This window comes from Nipponia nippon, unplaced genomic scaffold (genome assembly GCF_047370975.1).
Source record: "Nipponia nippon isolate SJK-2023a ecotype South Korea unplaced genomic scaffold, ASM4737097v1 scaffold_7, whole genome shotgun sequence".
NCBI lineage: Eukaryota > Metazoa > Chordata > Aves > Pelecaniformes > Threskiornithidae > Nipponia > Nipponia nippon.
Window position 1 is genome coordinate 32,918,424 of NW_028262391.1, and position 18,877 is coordinate 32,937,300.

At 57.3% G+C, this 18,877-nt stretch overlaps 3 protein-coding genes across 4 annotated transcripts in view; 1 reads left to right on the forward strand and 2 right to left on the reverse strand.

Moving 5' to 3' along the window:
- The window catches only part of CFDP1 (chromatin remodeling protein CFDP1), a 68,260-nt gene extending 65,171 nt beyond the window's left edge, over window positions 1-3,089 (reverse strand). Inside the window, exons 1-3 of the mRNA XM_087740431.1 lie at window positions 2,853-3,089; window positions 2,665-2,770; window positions 1,818-2,043 (exon numbers count right to left, since the gene is read on the reverse strand). Coding sequence (XP_087596557.1) covers window positions 1,818-2,043; window positions 2,665-2,770; window positions 2,853-2,907 — 387 coding nt within the window. The 5' untranslated portion in view covers window positions 2,908-3,089. The remainder of the gene's footprint in view (window positions 1-1,817; window positions 2,044-2,664; window positions 2,771-2,852) is intronic.
- A 282-nt stretch (window positions 3,090-3,371) lies between these two features.
- On the forward strand, window positions 3,372-4,697 carry TMEM170A (transmembrane protein 170A). Its single transcript, XM_087739321.1, has 3 exons — window positions 3,372-3,529; window positions 3,641-3,811; window positions 4,418-4,697. The coding sequence occupies exons 1-3, from the start codon at window positions 3,409-3,411 to the stop codon at window positions 4,546-4,548; spliced, it is 423 nt and encodes a 140-aa protein (XP_087595447.1). The 5' UTR covers window positions 3,372-3,408; the 3' UTR covers window positions 4,549-4,697.
- A 4,439-nt stretch (window positions 4,698-9,136) lies between these two features.
- SLC12A3 (solute carrier family 12 member 3) lies at window positions 9,137-18,064 on the reverse strand. 2 transcript variants are annotated; one of them, XM_087739320.1, is made up of 26 exons: window positions 17,702-18,064; window positions 17,285-17,431; window positions 16,954-17,029; window positions 16,672-16,767; window positions 16,347-16,486; window positions 16,026-16,136; window positions 15,723-15,834; window positions 15,338-15,468; window positions 14,992-15,076; window positions 14,489-14,643; window positions 14,048-14,155; window positions 13,675-13,798; window positions 13,472-13,573; window positions 13,222-13,377; window positions 13,047-13,146; window positions 12,516-12,627; window positions 11,807-11,947; window positions 11,523-11,629; window positions 11,274-11,356; window positions 11,018-11,089; window positions 10,726-10,827; window positions 10,411-10,522; window positions 10,022-10,108; window positions 9,796-9,931; window positions 9,626-9,693; window positions 9,137-9,299 (listed from the first exon to the last, which is right to left on the reverse strand). In XM_087739320.1, exons 1-26 carry the CDS (start codon window positions 17,999-18,001, stop codon window positions 9,158-9,160), a joined length of 3,105 nt encoding a protein of 1,034 aa, XP_087595446.1. In that variant the 5' UTR covers window positions 18,002-18,064; the 3' UTR covers window positions 9,137-9,157. The 2 variants fall into 2 exon arrangements, with proteins under 2 accessions (XP_087595446.1, XP_087595445.1); XM_087739319.1 differs by having other exon boundaries at window positions 10,726-10,830.
- Window positions 18,065-18,877: the final 813 nt, after the last annotated feature.

An 18,877-nucleotide genomic window follows, 5' to 3' on the forward strand; every position in this document is an offset into this window, starting at 1 on the left:
GCCAAATTATCACTCCAAGGGGCCGAGGACCCAACGCAGACCTCAGGTAGCACTGCGATTTGGGCTGGCTGGTCAAAGCAAGTCACCCACAGACAAGAAAAAGGAAACAAACACCCCTGCCACCAGAAGGAAATTCCCCACTTTTGTTCCAGGCTCCCATTGGAGCTCAAGGATCAAAACAGACCCAAAACGAGAAGTGAAATTGTAATTAAATGCAGGAAGGAGCGAGAATAAACTGCTGTGATTCAGAAAGCAAGCAAAAGCCTGAAGACTCTGTTCTCCCAAACTAAGCACCACCAGGCAGTAATGCTGCCAGGGTGGATTATACAGAAATAGGTTTATTTTCACTCAAGAATATAGAATAACAAAACCCATCAGCAGAAAAAGCAAGGCTGATCTTCATAAAGAACCCTGAAGATATTAAGCTATTTGTCAATAACATCTCTTTAATTTGAGAGGGAAATATCTTTATTAAGCTGTCAACAACGCCTCTTAATTTACTCAGTCACAACTACAGCTTTTAACAGCATACATAAAAAAAAACCCTCAGACCCTATAAATAATCAAAATAAAAATGAAAATTCTGGCTCTAAATCAACCACACAATGCAGAGATCTTCCAGCAGACATTTTAAGTCCAAATTAAGAAGTTCACAAAGGGAACAGAAGAACTGCATCTCTCCATAAATTATTCTAGACTATTGATGAACTTTCAAAGACTGCTCATGTTTTAGCAATCTAACCATAAAAGTAGAATCACTCAGAAGAGAACTTTTCCTCTCTCCTCCTCTCTAATTCTACCTGTAACCATCTCAGCTGTTCAGCCAGTAACAACTAAGTCGGAGAGAAGCAGGAGGGTTCAGATGAAAGGACTCTTCTAAAAGTTACAAACAAAGGTTACACAACTACACTTGTTCTGCAGCCTTCCAACAGTTGTAGAAAGAAGCTTCACACAGTGAGGAGAACTGTACTCGCCAGGCGTCGCTGATTCAAGAGTCCAGACTCTTGTTAAAAAATACTTTTTTGGCTGACCACTCAAAAAGAAAAAAAAAAAAAAAAAGACAATTCTAGCAACAGAGGGTCAGTTTTGGTACCTTCTTCCCTTCTACCACCTTCAGTGTGAAACGCTTTGCAAGGCAAATACATGCATTTGGTTGTATTAAGAACCAAATCCTTTTAAATAGCTGATTACACACAGAATTCTCTCTACAGAAAACCTCTGCAGACAGAGAGCAAGAGCATGTTAATGGAGCTTATAAAGGAAACTAGGGAAAGCTAGATTCATTCTTGTTACAAACGTCCATCCCGACATGCAGCATCTTCCAGATGCCCTCACTGTACAAGGACGAAGGGCAAGGTGCAGAGATGTCAGCACAGGTCTCTTCTGCTTCCCCACTCACACACACGGTCTCCCTTTCTTTTTTTTTTTTGAGCATCAGGAAAGGCACAAGCCTCAGGGGAGAGCTGTGCTTGTGGGCACAGCTCAGACCGAAACTCATTGTGCTGCTCCTGTATCACAAGGAGAATCCAGGACCAGGAAGAGAAGCCAAGAGGGCTCCGTGAGACCCTCCAAGATGCTGACAAGGAGCTCCGAAAGCAGCACCATCAGATCACAGACCTCCCCAGTTAGAAGGAAACCAGCAGCTTACAGTTTGCCCCATGGTGGGGCTCCAGACTTACAAAGCAGACGAGGCAGGGGTGAACCCAGCCTCTTCCCGACTCTGACAGACATTAGGTACCAGCTAGAACCAACGTCACATGCTCTAAAGCTTCAGGCCCTTCCCACACATCCTGGGTGAAGGCCCAGGCCACTATTACCTTCTTAGCTTGCGTCACTTGCGTGGCAGCCCCTGCTTTGGGTTTCTGTCCCACATCACTAAGGAAACTGGCCCAAAGAGCATCCTCTTTCCTTTTTTCTTCTTCTTCTCTGTTTCTTTCCACCTGCTCTACACTGTCCACTTCCTCTTCCTCCTCTTCATTCTGCTGAGCCTTTTCTTCCTCTTTCTCATCTGCCTCTAGCAAGAGGCCTCCTTTCTTCCTTTTCCTGGAAGCAGATGCCAAAAAAAAAAAAAAAAAATACTGAGGTACTGCAACACTATTCCAGAGCTGAACTGTAAGCATGGGTGAAGCAACACAATATTTCATATTCTCGTTAAGACATTCTACCTGGGAGATTTCCCCTAATCTTGGGGATGAAGCTACTTAATTAAAAGATGATGCTGTTCAGAAAACACAGTGAGACTGAAGCAGGCAGGCCCCTGAAGTAGACTGGCACGTGCGTGTGTGCATCTGTAAGTACACAATGGGCTCTGGGATGTTGTAGGAACCAGGAGAGGAGGAGAACTTGGCCAAGACAGGAACCAATTTTAAATAAACTGTATATATGCGGCACTGAAAAGCGTTCTGTACTTAAAAAGGCTTATCAAAAGGAAAATAAGTAGCTCCTGGGGAGGGCTTCCAGGCTCGGTGTCTGTCAAGCCTGAGGATCTCTGCCTCTGACGTTGTTTAACGAACGAAGAAAAGCGTTCCTCCGTCCCTCAGCGCTGCGCCCGGCGGAACGAGCACCGGCGCAGGCGGCTCCCAGCTGGGCAGAGCCAACGTCGGTTCGCCCCCCCGGGAACCCGCGTCTGTGCCCAACCGGGGGCGGCTCCGCCCGCGGCCCTACCTGCTGGCGGGGCGGCGGGGGCTCCTCCTGCCGCGGGGCGGCCGCGGGCTGTCCGCCGCCTCCTCCCGCACCAGCTCGCTCACGTCGTCCTCGCTGTACTCCGCACCTGCAAGCACAGCCGGTGAGCGCCGGTGAGCGCCGGGACCACCGCCACCCCCCCCACCCCCCCACGGCCCGCCACCGCTCACCCGAGGGCACGTAGTCCTCGTCCTCGGCGGAGGAGTACTCCTCCGAGCCCGACATGGTGCCGGCCCGCCCCGGCCAAACCCCGCCGCCGCCGCCGCCGCCGCCGCCGCCGCCGCCGCCGCCGCCTCACGCCCGCCGCTGCCGCCTCCTCCTCACGCGCGCCCGCCGCCGCCCAGAGCGTCGCTGCCCGTCCCGGGGCGCCCCCTATCGGGGTGGGAGGCGGCTGCACCTCCTAGGCGGCCCCAAGCACGGGGAGCAACGACGAGAGGCCAGCCAGCGGGCTAGAGCGCCTCCCCAGCCTCGGCCAATAGCACCGCCCCGCGCCCGAGGGGGCTTCCCTTGCGAGGGGGACTCCCGGCATTCTTTGCGGCCGACAGCCGTTCCCATGGCAGCGCGGGGGGTGGGGACGGGGCCCGGCTGGCCGGACCCTTCCTGGCGGGCGGCGGTTGGCGGAGGGGCTTGTTTGTCACCGAGCGGCGCTTCCCATTGGCTGGAGCGGGCGGAAGGGGGCGGGCGGAAGAGGAGCCGGCGGATGGCGGCGGCGGGGCCGGTGAGGGGATGGAGGGCGGCGAGCCGGGCGGCGGCGGGGGGCTCCTGCAGCAGATCCTCAGCCTCCGCCTGGTGCCCCGCGTGGGCAACGGCACCACCACCTACTCCAGCCCGCTCTCCACCTTCCCAGGTACCCTCCCCGCCGCGGGGCCTGCTCGGAGCGGGGCCCTCCCGCCGCCTCCGCCGGCCTCGCTGGGGGCCGGCGGGCCCCGAGCCTGCCTCACGGCCCTTCTCTCCACAGAGATGTGGTATGGCGTCTTCCTGTGGGCCCTCGTCTCCTCCCTCTCCTTCCACGTCCCGGCCGCTTTGCTAGCGCTCTTCACGCTCAGGCATCACAAGTACGGCAGGTTCATGTCCGTGAGCCTCCTCCTGATGGGCATCGTGGGACCCATTACCGCCGGCATCCTAACAAGTACGGTAGATGCTCGAAAATGTCGACCGAGTGCTTCTGTAGCGATCAGAGGTCACCTTCGGGAGTGCGCCGAACCGCGGCATTCCCTGGGGTAGAGAGGAGATGAATGTTTTGGCGATATTCCCCCCCTGCCCCATGTTTCAAAGTGTCGGACCATCCCACCTGTTGAGCCCTTTGTCAGGTACCAAACGGGGCCATCAGGTGCAGAGCCGGAGGGGCTTTCAGGTTTCTGAGCACTGGGAGAAAAAACATAGGTTTGGTGTCTGTGCCCAAAACTGGGTAATATTTGCAGCTTGTGGGCTGTGGTGTGGAGGATCTTGTGACGAGAGCATGTCCAAAACTGCCCCAACCTCCACGCCTTCTGGAGGTCTCAGCAGAGTTTCCCCACGAGTTTACCCATTGCCACCAGCATGCTTTGGTTACTGGCTGAGGTTTGTCACGGTGAACCCAGTCTGGCATTTCTGCCAGCCGGTGCGCAGGGGTTCAGGGCTCTTTCCTGCAGCCTCAGATCCTCTGAGCCCTCCCCCTTTGTCCCTGTGGTATAACAGTGTCTATCTCATGGTGGCTGTCACGCATTCATGTTTTGGCTTTTTCCCCTCTCCACAGGTGCTGCCATTGCTGGAGTTTACAGAGCTGCGGGGAAAAAAATGATTCCCTTTGAAGCCCTCATTTTAGGAGTGGGTCAGACATTCTGTGTGGTGGTGGTTTCGTTTCTACGCATCTTAGCCACTCTCTAGCTCTTCTTCAGACGCTAGAGATCACAAATCAAAGGAAGAGCAAAGGATCTGCCGCCTGTGCCGTCTCTGAAACAAATCATGAAGGAGCACAGCTCGAGGCGTGCCTCGGTGTGTGCTTCTCCACTGGTTAAAGGATACATGAAGGCCTGCTCCTGTCTCCAGTGTGGCTTGAAATTAGGATAAAAATTGTGAATTTTGTTACTTTTTAGTAGCATTAAGTGCCAAGTGAAACTTTATTCCTATGGAGGACAGGAAAAGGGCTTCTGGAGGACGAGGCCCACGTACCTTTTACCAGTGATGAATTGTAGCAACGGGACATAACTAAGATGTGACACGGGCTGTTCTGGGGTAGAAACAGTACTACGGAGTGAGGTGATGTCTTCAGAGCTCACTTAATGCTTTGACCTCTTGCTGCTTTGTTTGCAGTGAGCCTGAAGCTCTTTTAATGTGAATTTTTTAAATGAGAAACTTAATTTGTTTTCTTGCTGGCCCCAGCTTTCTAATACCAGGTCTTGGTCATAGTGAATTTGGGAGCAGCAAAAGGAAAAATCGTTTTAGATGGATGAAAGTGCAGATTTGTGGCCGAGAGCTGTGACTATGAATGCTGCGGCAGAGGAAATAACCAGTGTAAAAAGGATTGCTGGTTTTGTGAATTTTATTACGGTGAAGCCCTTCAGGCACTGTGTACCTTCTGCCCGAGAGGCGAAGCGCAGCTGACTGGGTGCTCCACCCTGCTGCCCATGCGAGAAATCCCAGGGCGCACGTGTGAGCATGCGCTGCTGCTTCTCAGGCTCTGAAGGAGACGCGTATTTTTAAACTTCTCCATTCTCCTTTTACTTGCTGAACACGTTTATATTGGTGTGGTGGAATCGGGTGTCTTCACTGATATGTAAACATCGCTGGCCGGCTTATGTAAAACTCAGCACACTGCTGCTTCGATGGCTGCGCTGGCGAAAGCTGCACAGCTGGCACCGGGTTCTCGTGACTTGGGGCTTCCCAGGTGTGGAGGCAGGGAGTGCGCTGTGTTTTTGGCATCCAGCCCGCAGCGTGCCGGTGGGTGAGATGCCTGCGAGGGTCCCGGGAAGAGCCTGGCTGATTCCCGTGTCCATCAGGGACGAGCCTTGTGAACACAGCCCCAGACCAACCCTTACCAGCAGGCAGTGTGGTCTCCTCTAATGAATTGTTTTAGTTTGTTTTAAGTGACTTTTAACTAACTCTTAGATCCGCCCTCTTGCGGGGTGGCATACCACATGGCCAGGGCTCTCAGGTTGCTAGCTGGGCGCTTTCTGGGGGCTTGGTTTTTTGAGGCCCTTGGGGAAGCTGAGGTTGAATCCCAAGGATGTGGCTGGGCAGCGTAGCCAGCCCCATGGCGTTGCTGTCATCCTGGTTTGTTCATTACCAGCTGACAGGCGCGTGGGCTGCCGAGGAAAGGCGCCATCTGTGTCCAGCCTCCCAGGACATACATCCCATCTGTGGTTTTGCTGCACTCCTTTGGTTTCCAAACCAGCTTGCCTTTTGTACCTGCAACATTTCGTAAGGCCAGCTATCTTCCATGAACCCTATGTCCTCTGTGCTGAAACAACCCTCAACGGGGCCACGTGTTTATCATGAAAAAAGAATTTCTCTCTATGTACTGACTTCTCCAGAGTGGTCTGTTGACAGCTGATGGATAGAGGTGTTTTTCAGGAGGTACTTGCTGAGATTACTCTAAATTTTAGCCCATGTTAATTCAGGGAATAAAGCTGTGGATTTTAGGAAAGACTTCAATGTGAATCCTTCTCCTTAGGTGGGTGAGGTCCAAGCGGTGTAATGTATACTAAACCCTGGAGTGCCCCCTGTGCTGTGCTGCTTGTAGAGAGCCGGTCTTCCTACTGCTGCATTCCCCGGGGGAAGGTCAGGCCTCTCCTTCCCTCTGCGCTTCTGCCCCCAGTGAAGGACCTGGGGGTGCTGGCCGACAGCCAGCTGAACATGAGCCAGCAGTGTGCCCAGGTGGCCAAGAAGGCCAACAGTATCCTGGCTTGCATCAGGAATAGTGTGGCCAGCAGGACCAGGGAAGTGATCGTCCCCCTGTACTCGGCACCTCAAATACTGTGTTCAGTTTTGGGCCCCTCGGTACAAGAAGGACATCGAGGTGCTGGAGCGTGTCCAGAGAAGGGCAACAAAGCTGGTGAAGGGTCTAGAGCACAAGTCCTATGAGGAGCAGCTGAGGGAGTTGGGGTGGTTTAGTCTGGAGAAGAGGAAGCTGAGGGGAGACCTTATTGCTCTCTACAGCTACATGAAAGGAGGTTGTAGCGAGGTGGGGGTTGGTCTCTTCTCCCTAGTAACAAGCGATACGACAAGAGGAAACGGCCTCAAGCTACGCCAGGGGAAGTTTAGGTTGGATATTAGGAAAAACTTCTTCACCAAAAGGGTTGTCAGGCACTGGAACAGGCTGCCCAGGGAAGTGGTTGAGTCCCCATCCCTGGAGGTATTTAAAGGACAGGTAGATGTGGTGCTCGAGGACATGGTTTAGTGGTGGACTTGGCAGTGCTAGGTTAACGGTTGGACTCGATCTTAAAGGTCTTTTACAACCTAAACAATTCTGTGATTCTATGAAAAAGCAGGAATAATGATCTCTCTGGATGTCTTCCCCCCTTCCCACTTCTTACTTTGAATGGCTGCATACACAGCGTGTGTCCGGAGTGCCTGGTTTCATTCACGTGAATTATCCTGTGTTTTCCTGGGTGGATTAAAAGTCCCTCATGGGACTTAGACTGGGCAGGTCTGGCCTTACCTTTCAGGTGATGCTAGAAACCAGTGTCCTGGGCACCCGCTGTGCTCCACTTTCCCCCTGCTCCGGTGCCTGGCATCCCTCAGTAGCAAGGACTAAGCTGATTGCAACTGGGAAAGCACTTTATCGGTGTGCCACGTGCCATGGCACGAGGATGGTTCCTCTGCAGTAATGGGGCTGAGGCATGCAGGGGACAAATCCGGGCTGTTAAGAGCTCAGAACAAATGAAAAAAAAAAAATCGCTTGGTGCTGGGCACACTGAAAACCTCCTGTTTTCCATCCATTGTGTCTGTTTTGAGGGGGGGGTCTGCTTCACTTGAAGAGTTGACAGCTCAGCCACTGTTTGGAAGTTGAGTGGTTGGAGCCGGTGGTGCCTCTCTGTGCCCAGGCACCATGAAATTTTCAGGGAATTCTTGCATAAAAGGTGAACAATCGGCTGCTGACTTGTCTTGACAGGTATTAGCGCTGGGGGAAGAGTTCTTTGTGTCACCTCGGTACTCACAGAGCATCCTCCGCTCCCCTGGCTGCCTTCCCGTCCTCCCTCTCCAGTAAAACCAGATCCAAACGGGAAGGAGGAGTAGTTTTGAGCTGATGCACCAGATTGGTCACTGCCGGTAGTTTCCTCCCCTCTCATCACATCGGTTTGGTCTTCCCTTTGTGTTCCTTATCCTGAGTGAGGCGAGCGGAGGAATTCCTTCTGTTTTCAGCAGGTGTCGGTAGATTTCGCTCAGTCAACCTTGCCAAAAGCTGCAAAGTGCTTGCAAAAATGTCAATGCTGAGGTGTCCCGGGCTGGGCAGTGCTGTGAACCCCTGGCCAGGGAGCCCAGCCAGGAGCGTTGGTCAAGGAAACACCTTGCAGAGAAGCTGCCAGCCCCGGAGAAACATCGCTGCTCGAGCTGAGACTCGTGGCCCTGCTTTCTGTGTGCGAACGTCCTCTGTGTTGGGCTGATTTAGATATCGCCCGACTTCCTATCTCGATAACGACTGTGGCTGTCATGAACAAATCTTTGTATGATAGAAAACTCTGTAAATTTTATTTTTCTACTGACACTTCTAATCCTGGTGGTGATTATCAGTAAATTCTATAAAGGTCAAGGTGAACGGTGTTGTGCGTTTCTCCTGCAGGGCGACAAGGGAGCCTGGGTTGTGCTTTTGGAAATGAGCCTTGCTCCTGCCTCACACGGGGCAGGTTCCTCCTGCCTGGGGCCATCTGCACCAGGAAGTGTCCTGGTTCTGGTGGTTAATTTTGTCTCCGTTAGGAGCTGGACACACGCCTGCAAGCCAGGCACCACAGCCTGAGGTGACGTCTTGCTGCTGCTCGGCTGCTGGGGGTGGGCTCAGCCCGTTTCGAGGCCGGGAGTCCCCGTCCCTGAGCAGACGTGCAGGGTCCCCGCAGCCCCTGGGCTTGGCGCTGACCCGCTCCCATCCCCCTGGGGTGGTTCTCACCCCGGGACGGTGGCTTTGCCAGGGCCATCAGCACCGCTCAGGCTCTCCTGGGGGAGTAGGCACAGGAGTCCCGCTGTCCCCTTGCTGCTCTCAGAACGGGGCACGGTTCAGCCTGGGACCCCATGCCTCACCTGCATGGCTCCGGTCAAACCCAGGGCTGGAGCAGTGCCTGCACTATGGGGCCTGTGGTATTTTATATATTTATACAACCTGCATAGACCGAGATCAGCAAAATGAGTTTCTAAGAGGGTGGCAGCTGTGCACAGCGGGCATTTTCCAAGAACTGGCGACCACACGCCTTCGCTGCTCCCCCAGAGCCCTGGGCGAGCACGCTCTGAGATTAAAACTGTCCTGAAAAATGCACATCCCGAGTTGGCAGGGATCCAGGAGGCTTTATTGGCAGTAAAAGGTCAGCACGTTCTCTTGGTTTCCTCGGGTGAGGATGACAGGGGGTCTCAGGTCCTGCGAGAGGGTCTCGAGCCAGGCCATGTAGAGGGAGCTGGGGCAGCGACCCTTCCTGCCGATGGGCAGCGTGCTGCGGCGGCAGCGAGGGGCCGGGTGAGGCACAGCCAGCGCAGCCCCCTCCGGCCGCCCTGCTGAGCCAAGCTCCGTCCTTAGCCCCTCTCTCAATCCTGTGCTAATTTGCAGGTTATTTCCCTAAAAAGGGGTAACGCCACATCCTCCCCCCCCACTAGGACCCAGGCCAGACCCCTTGGGGCCTTCCAAGAGCTTTTCCCCATGGTGCGGCACCGTCCCGCGGCAGTGTTGGGGTGTCTGTCCAGGATCTCCCCACGCAGGGCTGGGGGGAACATCCATTTCCATAGGGCAAGAAACGGGTGCGAGGGCGTTGCTGGCACCTACATGGCTATGAGCGCTGCGTCCCGTGAGTAATCCAGCAAAATCTCGTTCAGCCTCACTTGTCGGAGCGACTGCAGAGCAAAGAGGGTTGACAAATGCAAAATAATTGTTTCCAAAAAGACTGCAATTTGTCTCAAAAGCAGGAGACCCTTTGCAGGAGCCCATGGTGCTACCTTGGCTCTATTTTTATCAACCTCCTCATCAGAAATCTTCCAGGGACAGCCCTGCCTCATCTCATTCACCGTGGCCTCGTCTTTGAAGCCGTCATTCAGCCTGAAGGGAGCGATCAGGTCATCGAACCTCTTGATGCTGGAAGACAAGCGGATGGTGCCAGGAAAGGGGGTCCGGGTGAGTTTAGGGGTGCTGGGGGCAGGGGGAGAAGGGGAGGGGGACGGTTACTGCTCCGGCCGGGGTTTCTGGTTGATGTCGGGGAGGATGTGGACCTCCTGGAAGCCGAGACGGAACTTGCTCAGCAGAGAGACAATCCTACCAGAGGGAAAAGGACACATTTTCCAAAAATTAGCAGGGCGGCTTGGACAGGGACCTGACTCGGCAGAAACCCCTGCCGCTGTCCCCGGTTTGCACTTGGGTTTTCCCCACCCCACAATCACCCCACTGATTTTTGGAAGAGCAAAGCAAAGCAGCCAGGTCGGAGCCCACAGATCCCATTACAGCAAAGCCTGGGAGATTCAGTGGGGAAGCGGCTCCTGCCACCCACCCATAGGGGCAGCGGCGGTGGCCACGTGGCTAAGAGCGGCTGTGGAGTGCGAGCGGCCACCAGCACTTACGCCTTCCTCTCCTCATCCATCCTGTTGATCTGCCCGCCGACAAACACCCGGATTTTGCACTTTCCCCACCGCTTCTTGCGCCCCAGGAGGTAGGGGATGAGCAGCGTGAGACCTGTCCCCAAAACACCCGATGGGAGACGCGGCTGCGGTGACCCCACGTGCTCGACGGCACTTTCTTAACGCCAGATGCCAGGGATGGCCTGGCACCGTTCGGTGAGGACTGAGCCCTCCTGGGCACTGCGATGGAGGTGCTGGGTTCACATTAGCTGGACAGACGGACGGTGAAGAGCCGCAGCAGCCAAAGGTGAAGGTTACCTCCATCATCGAAGAGCCAGTAAATGTCGATGGTCTTCTTGCCCTGTTCACTCTGGAAGATGGTGCTCGCCTGCTGCTCACTGGCCAAGGTGGCAGAATCTGCTGCTGGGGCAAGAGGGTCCCGGCGTCGGCAAGGGGCACCGCTGGCTGCGGGGAAAAGCGACGCTTCCTCCTGGCCCCAGCCCCGCTCCCCTTTGCCGCTCAAAACCTGCGCCCCTGCCTGCAAACCCAGCTCCCCAAAAATAATCCTTAGAGCCAGGGATGCTCCCGGCAGCCCCAAGCCAAAACTGACCTGTGCCTGGGGCTGCTCTGCCGCCTGTGCCGTTCTCCTCGGCATGCTCCGCTGCCTCGAATGTGGGGTTAACTGGGGAGAGAGAAGAGCACGGGCAGCATGGCAGCACCCCAGTGTCCCCACCCCCTTTGGTCCCAGCCCAGGAGTGATGTCCCACCAGGACTGTGACCTTCGCCTGGGGACACATGGTGCTGGCTGGCACATCCTACAGTTCCGGCACATTGCCGAGCATCACCGGCTGCCCAAAACTGCTTACCATGAGCCTGCATCACTCGGGAAACGTTCAGCCCTTCCTTCATTCTCATCAAGCACACGCCATACTTGAAATCGAAGGCGTCACTGGAAGGAGGGAGGAGAAGGCAGTTAATGGTGGCCGGTTTCTGTCAGGCAGCACTGCCAGCCCGGCCAGACCCTGCACACGCAGCCACAGCACCCCCGCACCCAACCGCGGGGCCACTGCCGGGTGCCAGCGTCCCCAGGGGTGGAGAAGCCGGCGTGGCCGTACTGCAGGATGCCCACGTAGTCCTCCAGGCTCTGTGGGGATGCTGTCCGCCAGTTCCTCTTGTAGCCCAGCACCAGGATGTTGGGTCTCATCTTCCCAAGGCCAGCAGCCTATGGATAGATGTCCCCATGAGACCCCTCTGCAGGGACAGACGGACGCGGATGGTGTCAGCCCACAGGGGAGTGAGCAAAGGGGGGTGCCTGGAGGTCTGGGAGGGCAGTCAGAGCCCTCCACTCAGTGACGGAAGAGGAAGGACCCTGATGGTCGACGGCTGAGGGTGGCTGTACCTGGATGAGCATTTGGACGCCACTTCTCAGATCCTCAGCCACCACATCTGTGTAGAAAGCCTTGATCTTCCTCTTTGTAAGCCACTTGGTGTGGCCGTCCGCCGTCAGCCGGGACTCTGGCATCTTCTGCTTCCGTGGTCCCTGGGGGGAGCAGGGGCAGAGGCTCAGACCCAGGCGACCCCTTCCAGCTGGTGGTCTTGCCACCAAGGACCTCCAGCTCCTCTCTTCCCAAATCATTGGCAAGACCTGTATGTAACCCATGCCTGCATGGAAGGTTACAATCACAGCAAAAGAACCAGAGAATTTTGGGAGTCAACAGCCAACACACACGATGCCAGCAGTCCCATGGCTGCAGATGAGCTGGCATTTGCTGCACTACATGTCCCCAGTTGCTCTTGAGGTTTCAGGGCTGCAGGACCACCCCGTCCTCTGAGCAACCGCCTCGTCCTACCGCATCTTTTCTTTGACAATTAATTGGCAAGGGGAAGCCATTGGCCCACAGGGACATCCCGATGCTTCATCAGTATTGGTTAACAAGCTGGAGAGGCTCCCAGATGAAACATTGCATCATCCAGCAGCACATAAATGGGCACATTTCAATCCCCACCCCATAAGCCCGCCAGGACGCATCTGGATTTCCCAGCCCACCGCCCATGGGTGGCTGGAGACCCCAGGACTGGGAACCGACCGGCTTTTGCAGGTGACTCACGATCAGCACGTTGCCGCAGAGCATCAGGCTGAGGTTCTTGGTGAACGTCCCTACGAAGTCCACCAGGGCCGGGCGGAAATTGGGAGGGCCGGTCAGCACCAGGCACTGCGGTCTGCAGGCAGGGAGAGAGAAGGGGCGAAGGCTGGTAATTTGGAGGAACCGAGCCTCTCTGGAATGGAGCTGCGTCTCTTCTCCCACACCTGGCCAGCGGCAACTATAGGGAGCATCTTTAGGATGAGATGAAATCATGTGTCTGAGGGTCCAGCCTCACTCTTTGGTCTTTTTATATCAGATGAGACCAACACATCTGCCTGGTATGGGAAAGGCAAGGTTTGCCCTGCTTTCCACCTCTGCCGACATGGCAAGACATGGTATTTTGGAGACAGACACATTTTCCCAGGGCTCCCAGTTACTGAGGATGGTGGTGAGGACGTGGCAATGGGCATGAAGCCACCCTGGGTTTGCTGGCGGTGGCGGCTGGCTCCGCATCCCCATCCCTCCATGCTCAGCACCGTGCCAAGCCACCCTTGCCTGTAGTTCTTGATGTGCTCGTCCACTTCACTCAGCCCCACTGAGTAGTTGAGGGCCATGTTGTACGAGCTGGCTTGCATGGAGGAGCCCCAGTTGACATCTGCGTGGGGAAGACGGATTAGCAACAGGGCCGGATGCCTCGTGGCATCTCCGGTGCCGGGTTACCGCCACCCACCCGGCTTTTTGTAGAGGACGTATCCCAGGAGGAAGATGACGATGCCGAAGGCGATGAGGGCCGCCCACCAGGTCAGCAGGAACATGATCACCACTGAGACAGCAGCCCCGAAGAGCGCGGCCCACTTGCTGTAATACCGAAAGGAGGGTCGCCAGCCTGCACGCAAACACACACAGCGGCCGCTGCCAGGACGGGGAGCTGGTCGGGGAGCCACCCGCTGCACGGCACGGCACGGCACGGCACAGCCCACCTGGGGAGTTGGTGATGGAGGCGTGGAAGCAGCTGAAGTTGATGAGGGCGTAGGAGCAGAGGAAGAAGTTGGAGATGATGGGAGCGATGGCATTGAGCTCGGCTGCGAGGAGAAGGAGGAGGAGAGTGAGCTGTTGGCAGCGGGGACCGAGCCACCCAGCTGGCAGTGGGCACCAGGAGGGTGCCAGGGTGGCAAGCACCTACCAATGAGGATGAAGCCAACGGCAATGACGTAAGTGAGCATGTAGCCACGGATGGGCTCGCTGTTCCTCCCATAGCCCTTCCCGAAGAAGCCTATGAGAGGGTAGAGCTGGTCCCTGCAGAGACACTGCGAGGAAAGATGCGTTGGGGACGGCAGGCTTCACTGGGGACATGGGATGGCAGCACTGTGGTGGCTCTTGCACCCGTAAGACCAAGGGCTAAACTGGCCTTATGCCTTTGCCAACGGCAGCATCCTCCTCGCCCCAGGGCTGTTATGGCTGCAAAGCCCTGCAGCGCTGAGCGTGCACCCAGGAGCATCGCCCGCTGCTGGGCTCAGGGACGGGAGCTGGGGGACGCAGACACACCACCCCCTCACCTGGAAGACTTTAGGGGCTGAGACGAGGCAGGCCAGGGCCGAGGAGAGGGTAGCGCCGAAGATCCCTGCTGTGATGAGGGGGCCGAACCCGGACACCATGCTCATGCTCTGCCCAAAAACCAGGCGGTCAGGAACCCTGGCACCCCCAGTGCATCAACCTCTGCCCTGGCCCCAAGGGATTTCCAGCCCCTGGGCCCCATCCTGCTGCCCTCAGTGCTTTTCCATCAACATTATCCAGGCAGTGAAGTCCAGCTGCACCCAAAAGCCTGAGGAAGACGCGCTCCCTGGTGCATCCCCATTACATGGGTGCTTTAACAGCATGTGTGCCTCCCAGGATGCTGGGGGGATGCTGGACATGGGGCTGCCCCGGGAAACCCATCCCTTGCAGCACAAACCCAGCCAGGAGCAGGGACCGGCGCAGGCGATGGCCCCGAGCAGCACCTGGTAGTAGTTGCTGAGCCCGTATCGGCAGCTCTGCTGCTGGGCGCAGGCAGTGAAGTTCCAGCCGAAGCTGCAGGCCAGTCCCTCGCAGCCCACCGAGCCCACCGCCACGCTGTCGTTCAGGCTGCCCGAGGCATCCCGGACCACGCAGGCACCTGGGGGGGCACGCAGTGCCTGCTCACCTCATGCACGCGTGCCATCCCAGCAGCCCTCCGGCAGGGCTGGAGTGGGGCCGGCATCTCTCCGCGGTTTCATGCAACCCAGCCCCACGTCCCCGTTGCCGGCGACATCCCCCAAGTCTCCGCCATGGAGCTGCCATGGCATGCTATGAGCAATGCCATGAGCTGTGTTGCCCACCCAGCAGGACTTTGCCCACCATAGGGGCAGGAATGAGGTCTGGCACCTGCGGCACTCGCCCCGGGGTATCGGTGCTAGCGTCCACGGCTTGATCCTGGCTCCCACCACCTCCATCCTCCCAGGCCACCGGAGGATGTGCTGCTTACCAATCGTAGCAGAGAGCACCAGGTAAGACACGGTGGTCCAGAAGATGGCCATCAAGGTGCCCTTGGGGATGGCCACGGCAGGATCCTGCCCAAGGGAGTCACAGAGAGATGTAAGACAGCTTTCCAGCAGCACCGCTAAAATGGCATTTTAATCGTGGCTGCTATACGAGAGGAATTTTAATTCATTGCGACACAAAGCCGCAGAGCATCTCCTGGCTGAGCCTTCCCCAAAGTGTCCAGAAGAAATAAAATAGGGTCTAAAAGCTGGATCAAAACCAAAGCCCTGGGGAAAACAGGGCTTGAGCCCTGAGAAACACCAGTTCAGGCAGCAATGGCCAAAACCCACCTTCAGGTCACCTGAAATGTTGGCCCCAGCCAGGATGCCGGTTGCCGATGGGAAGAAAATGGAAAACAAGCCGAAGAAGGAGCCCTCAGGTCCACGCCAGTTGGGCACGAAGTTCTGGGCAAAGATGTCGGCTGGGGAGGAAGCAGAGGAGAAGCATTTGGGGCCTCCCAACCATCTGTCTCCTGGCTGAAGCATCTCAACTCTGGATGGAGGCACACCGCTGACAGCAGGTAACCCACGGGAGGAAGACACCATGCTTTTAATGACATCTCTCAGCGAGGAGCACTGTCCCGTAGAAAACTTCTCCCCCAACAGCAGCAAAGAGCCGGGCTCCAGTGATGCGCTTGGACCTGTTGAGCGTAACCTCAACCCGTGGCGGACCCACCTCGGTAGCTGAAGAAGCCCTTTGCTTGCTTCTCGGCGGTGGCTGGGATCACCGTCCCCACCAGGTAATTTATGAAGGAAACCAAGATGACCAGGAAAAACAGTATCTGTGCCTGCCAGACCAGAAAGAGCCAGCTGAGGGGTCGGGGTTTGGGTGCTGAGGGGATGAAAAACTCATTAGGAGAAACCCTTGCCTATTTTTGGGGTGCTATGGGCATCCTCTGCTCCTCGGATGCCCGGTGGGCAGTGGGGACAGCTCCTATCAGCCCAAGGAAATAAGGAGAGCGGATGAAGTGAGCATTACCTTGGCCTCCCACTCCATGCCGGCCAGGGAGATGCCCAGCAGCACCGTCACGGTGACGACCCCGATGATGCGGATGTCATTGGTGGGGTCCACGATGAGGGAGTTGTGCTCCTGGGGAGGGGAAACATCCGCGATGTGGAAGTGACCCTTCCCCGAACCGAACCGCTGGGATTGCCACGAGTTTTAGCAGCCGGTGGTTGATTATCGGCGGCTCAGTGTTAACACAAATGTTGATAATTAAGGCAGCCTGTGCAGGGAGGAGGTGGGGATGGAGGTGGTGGGGATGGAGGTGGTGGAGGGGACACAGAGACACTTTCTTACCTGCAGCAGGTCCCGGACAGTTTCGGCGAAGCCCACCGTGTGCATGGCCACGGCCACCGCATTCGCAAAGGCAAAAATCAGCCCGATGGAGCCGCCCAGCTCCGGCCCAAGGCTCCGCGAGATGAGGAAGTACGTGCCCCCTGAGGTGGCAGGAGCACCCCGCGGCGTTAGCTGCCTCCCCCTCCTCTCCCCCACATGTTTTTGGGGGGCCCCCCTGCAGCTCGCGGCCCGTGCCAGGAGTTCACGTCCACAGGGCAGCCCCAGGGCGGAGGAGACCCCCCCGAGGTGGCCGGAGGCTGTGCCGGCAGCAGGGACCACACGCTACCTGACTTCACTTTGCCATTGGTGGATATGGCAGAGATGGACAAGCCAGTGATGGTGGTCACTGTCACGGACATCAGGATGATGAGCCATGTCAGGGCTGCGGGGAGAGGGCACCGCTTTGTTCCTGCATCCCTCCCAGCCCCATGCAGCATCCCTGGCCCCACAGACCCCCCTGCATCACCCTACGCTTGATGCTGCTGGCATTTCCGCCCCTGCCCCAGGTGTTTCAGGCCACAGCGAGCCCGGTGCCGTCATCCCACCCGCAATGCACCACGGCACCCACCGATTCCCGCCTGGGCGGTGATCCAGGGCAGGCGCAGGTAGAGGATGACTCCCCAGATGTTCAGCATGCAGCGAATCTGGGGGGGCAGAGAGGGGGACCAGCCATCAGCGCACAGTCACCTGGGGACGGCCAGGGCCACACCAGCTCCCCTGCTCCTCCGAGCAAAAAACAATGTGCCACGGAGGGCAGGGGAATCGTTCAGAGTGCAGACACTTGTGAAAAAATACATACATTGGGAAAAACGTGACGATGAGGGGCAAATGCATTGTGCCCCTGCTTGGGAGGGGTGGGAGGGCAGAGCGATGCTCCCAGTGGGACAAGTCACACTCACCATCACGCCCTTCACCCATCCAAAGCGGACGGGATCCGGCACGGGGGCTCTGCCCGGCTCCCCCGTCACCTCCTCCAGCCCAGCCTCCGGCAGGCCATTGCTCCGCTGCGGGCTGGACACTGGCGCGTGGAGACGGCCCGGGTCGGGCTGTGGGGACAAGGGGAGGGCAGGTGATGGCGGGCAGGGCTGAAGGCAGCCACCGTCCCCGAGGGGTGCAGCTGCGAGGAGAGCTCTGGCTGAGCGCACAGCTGGAAACAGCTGCATTATCCCCCGGCGTCTCCCTGGGACCATCCTGGGGATGTGCACATCAGCATGGCACCAATAACTGGGAGACACCATGCCATGGACGCACTGCAGGGACCAGGCACCGGCAGCACGGCCAGGGGATGCCGGCAGCACCGCCGAGCCCCACCTTACCTTGAGGATGGAGTGCAGGTCCGCCAGCGAGGGCCTCCCCTTCCTGGCGTCGCCCACCCCCTTGCTGTTGGCATAGTGCTCGTAGGCAGGCACGACGTCCACCGTGTTGTAGCCGAAGGTCCTGGTGCAGAGGGTGCTGCTGGAGAGGTGGGTGGGGTGGGCGCTGTCGCAGCCGGCCCCCTCGGTGGCTGCGTAGGGACCCCAGCCGCACTCCTCTGTGCCCAGGAGGGTGCTGATGGTGAAGCGGCCGCTGCAGTGGGACAGGGTGGCGGGCAGCTCCGGGACGGGCAGCTCGGCCATTGCCCCTGCCCAGGTCCCCGCTGGCGGTGCCTGCTGGGCGAGGGATGGGGCGGAGATGGGCTCCCTGGCTTTATACCCGGCAAAACCAGAGCGAGGCAACTGGCACCCACCCGCCGCTGTTGCTAACAGGGGAAAAGAATTGGCTCGAACCACCCCGAGCTGGTCAGGGGTAAAAAAAATAGCTGGAAGGGATATCAAAACCGCTACAATTGGCATCGCTGACTCCCAGTGTTCGATGGGGATGGCGATAACAGATTTGAGATTAAGTCCCAAGGACAGATCGGCAGAGAAATGCAGCGTTGAGTTTGCCTCCGGCCCCGACCTAGGAACATTCAGTTCCCACCAGGATTTATTATGGAAAATGGCAGCAGACTCCCACACACGCTCGCCCTTCCCTGGGGTACTGCCCCAGACGCAGCAGATCCTGTAAATCATCTTGGGCGGCCTCCGAGTTGCCCCCTGTGGCGCTGAGCTGTGCTGGATGCAGGAAGGGAAACGGCTCCTTTTTCTCCCAGTGAAACCATGGAAAAGGGGGGAGTGCGACGTCAGGGATGGGAGGGATGCTCGGGGCTGGGAAGGGGGATGGAGAGGCCGGAGCAGTGGCAGCCATGGTCCCTCCGCAATTGCCCAGGGCTGGGGGCTGGCAGCTCTCCGGTGCCAGGCAGCAGAGATGCCCATGGTCCCACAGCCCCCTTCCCCTCCCGACCCCGGGGAGGGGGAACCACTGAGCACCCAGGGTTCAAAACTCTCCCAAATCCCATCCCTGATTCAATAAGCCACTTAAACCCTTCCCCACATCACACAAAACACGAGCTGAGGCCACGCTGCCGCTCAGCGTTCACAGTACGGCCACCGGCAGGTGAGGACAGGGGGAGG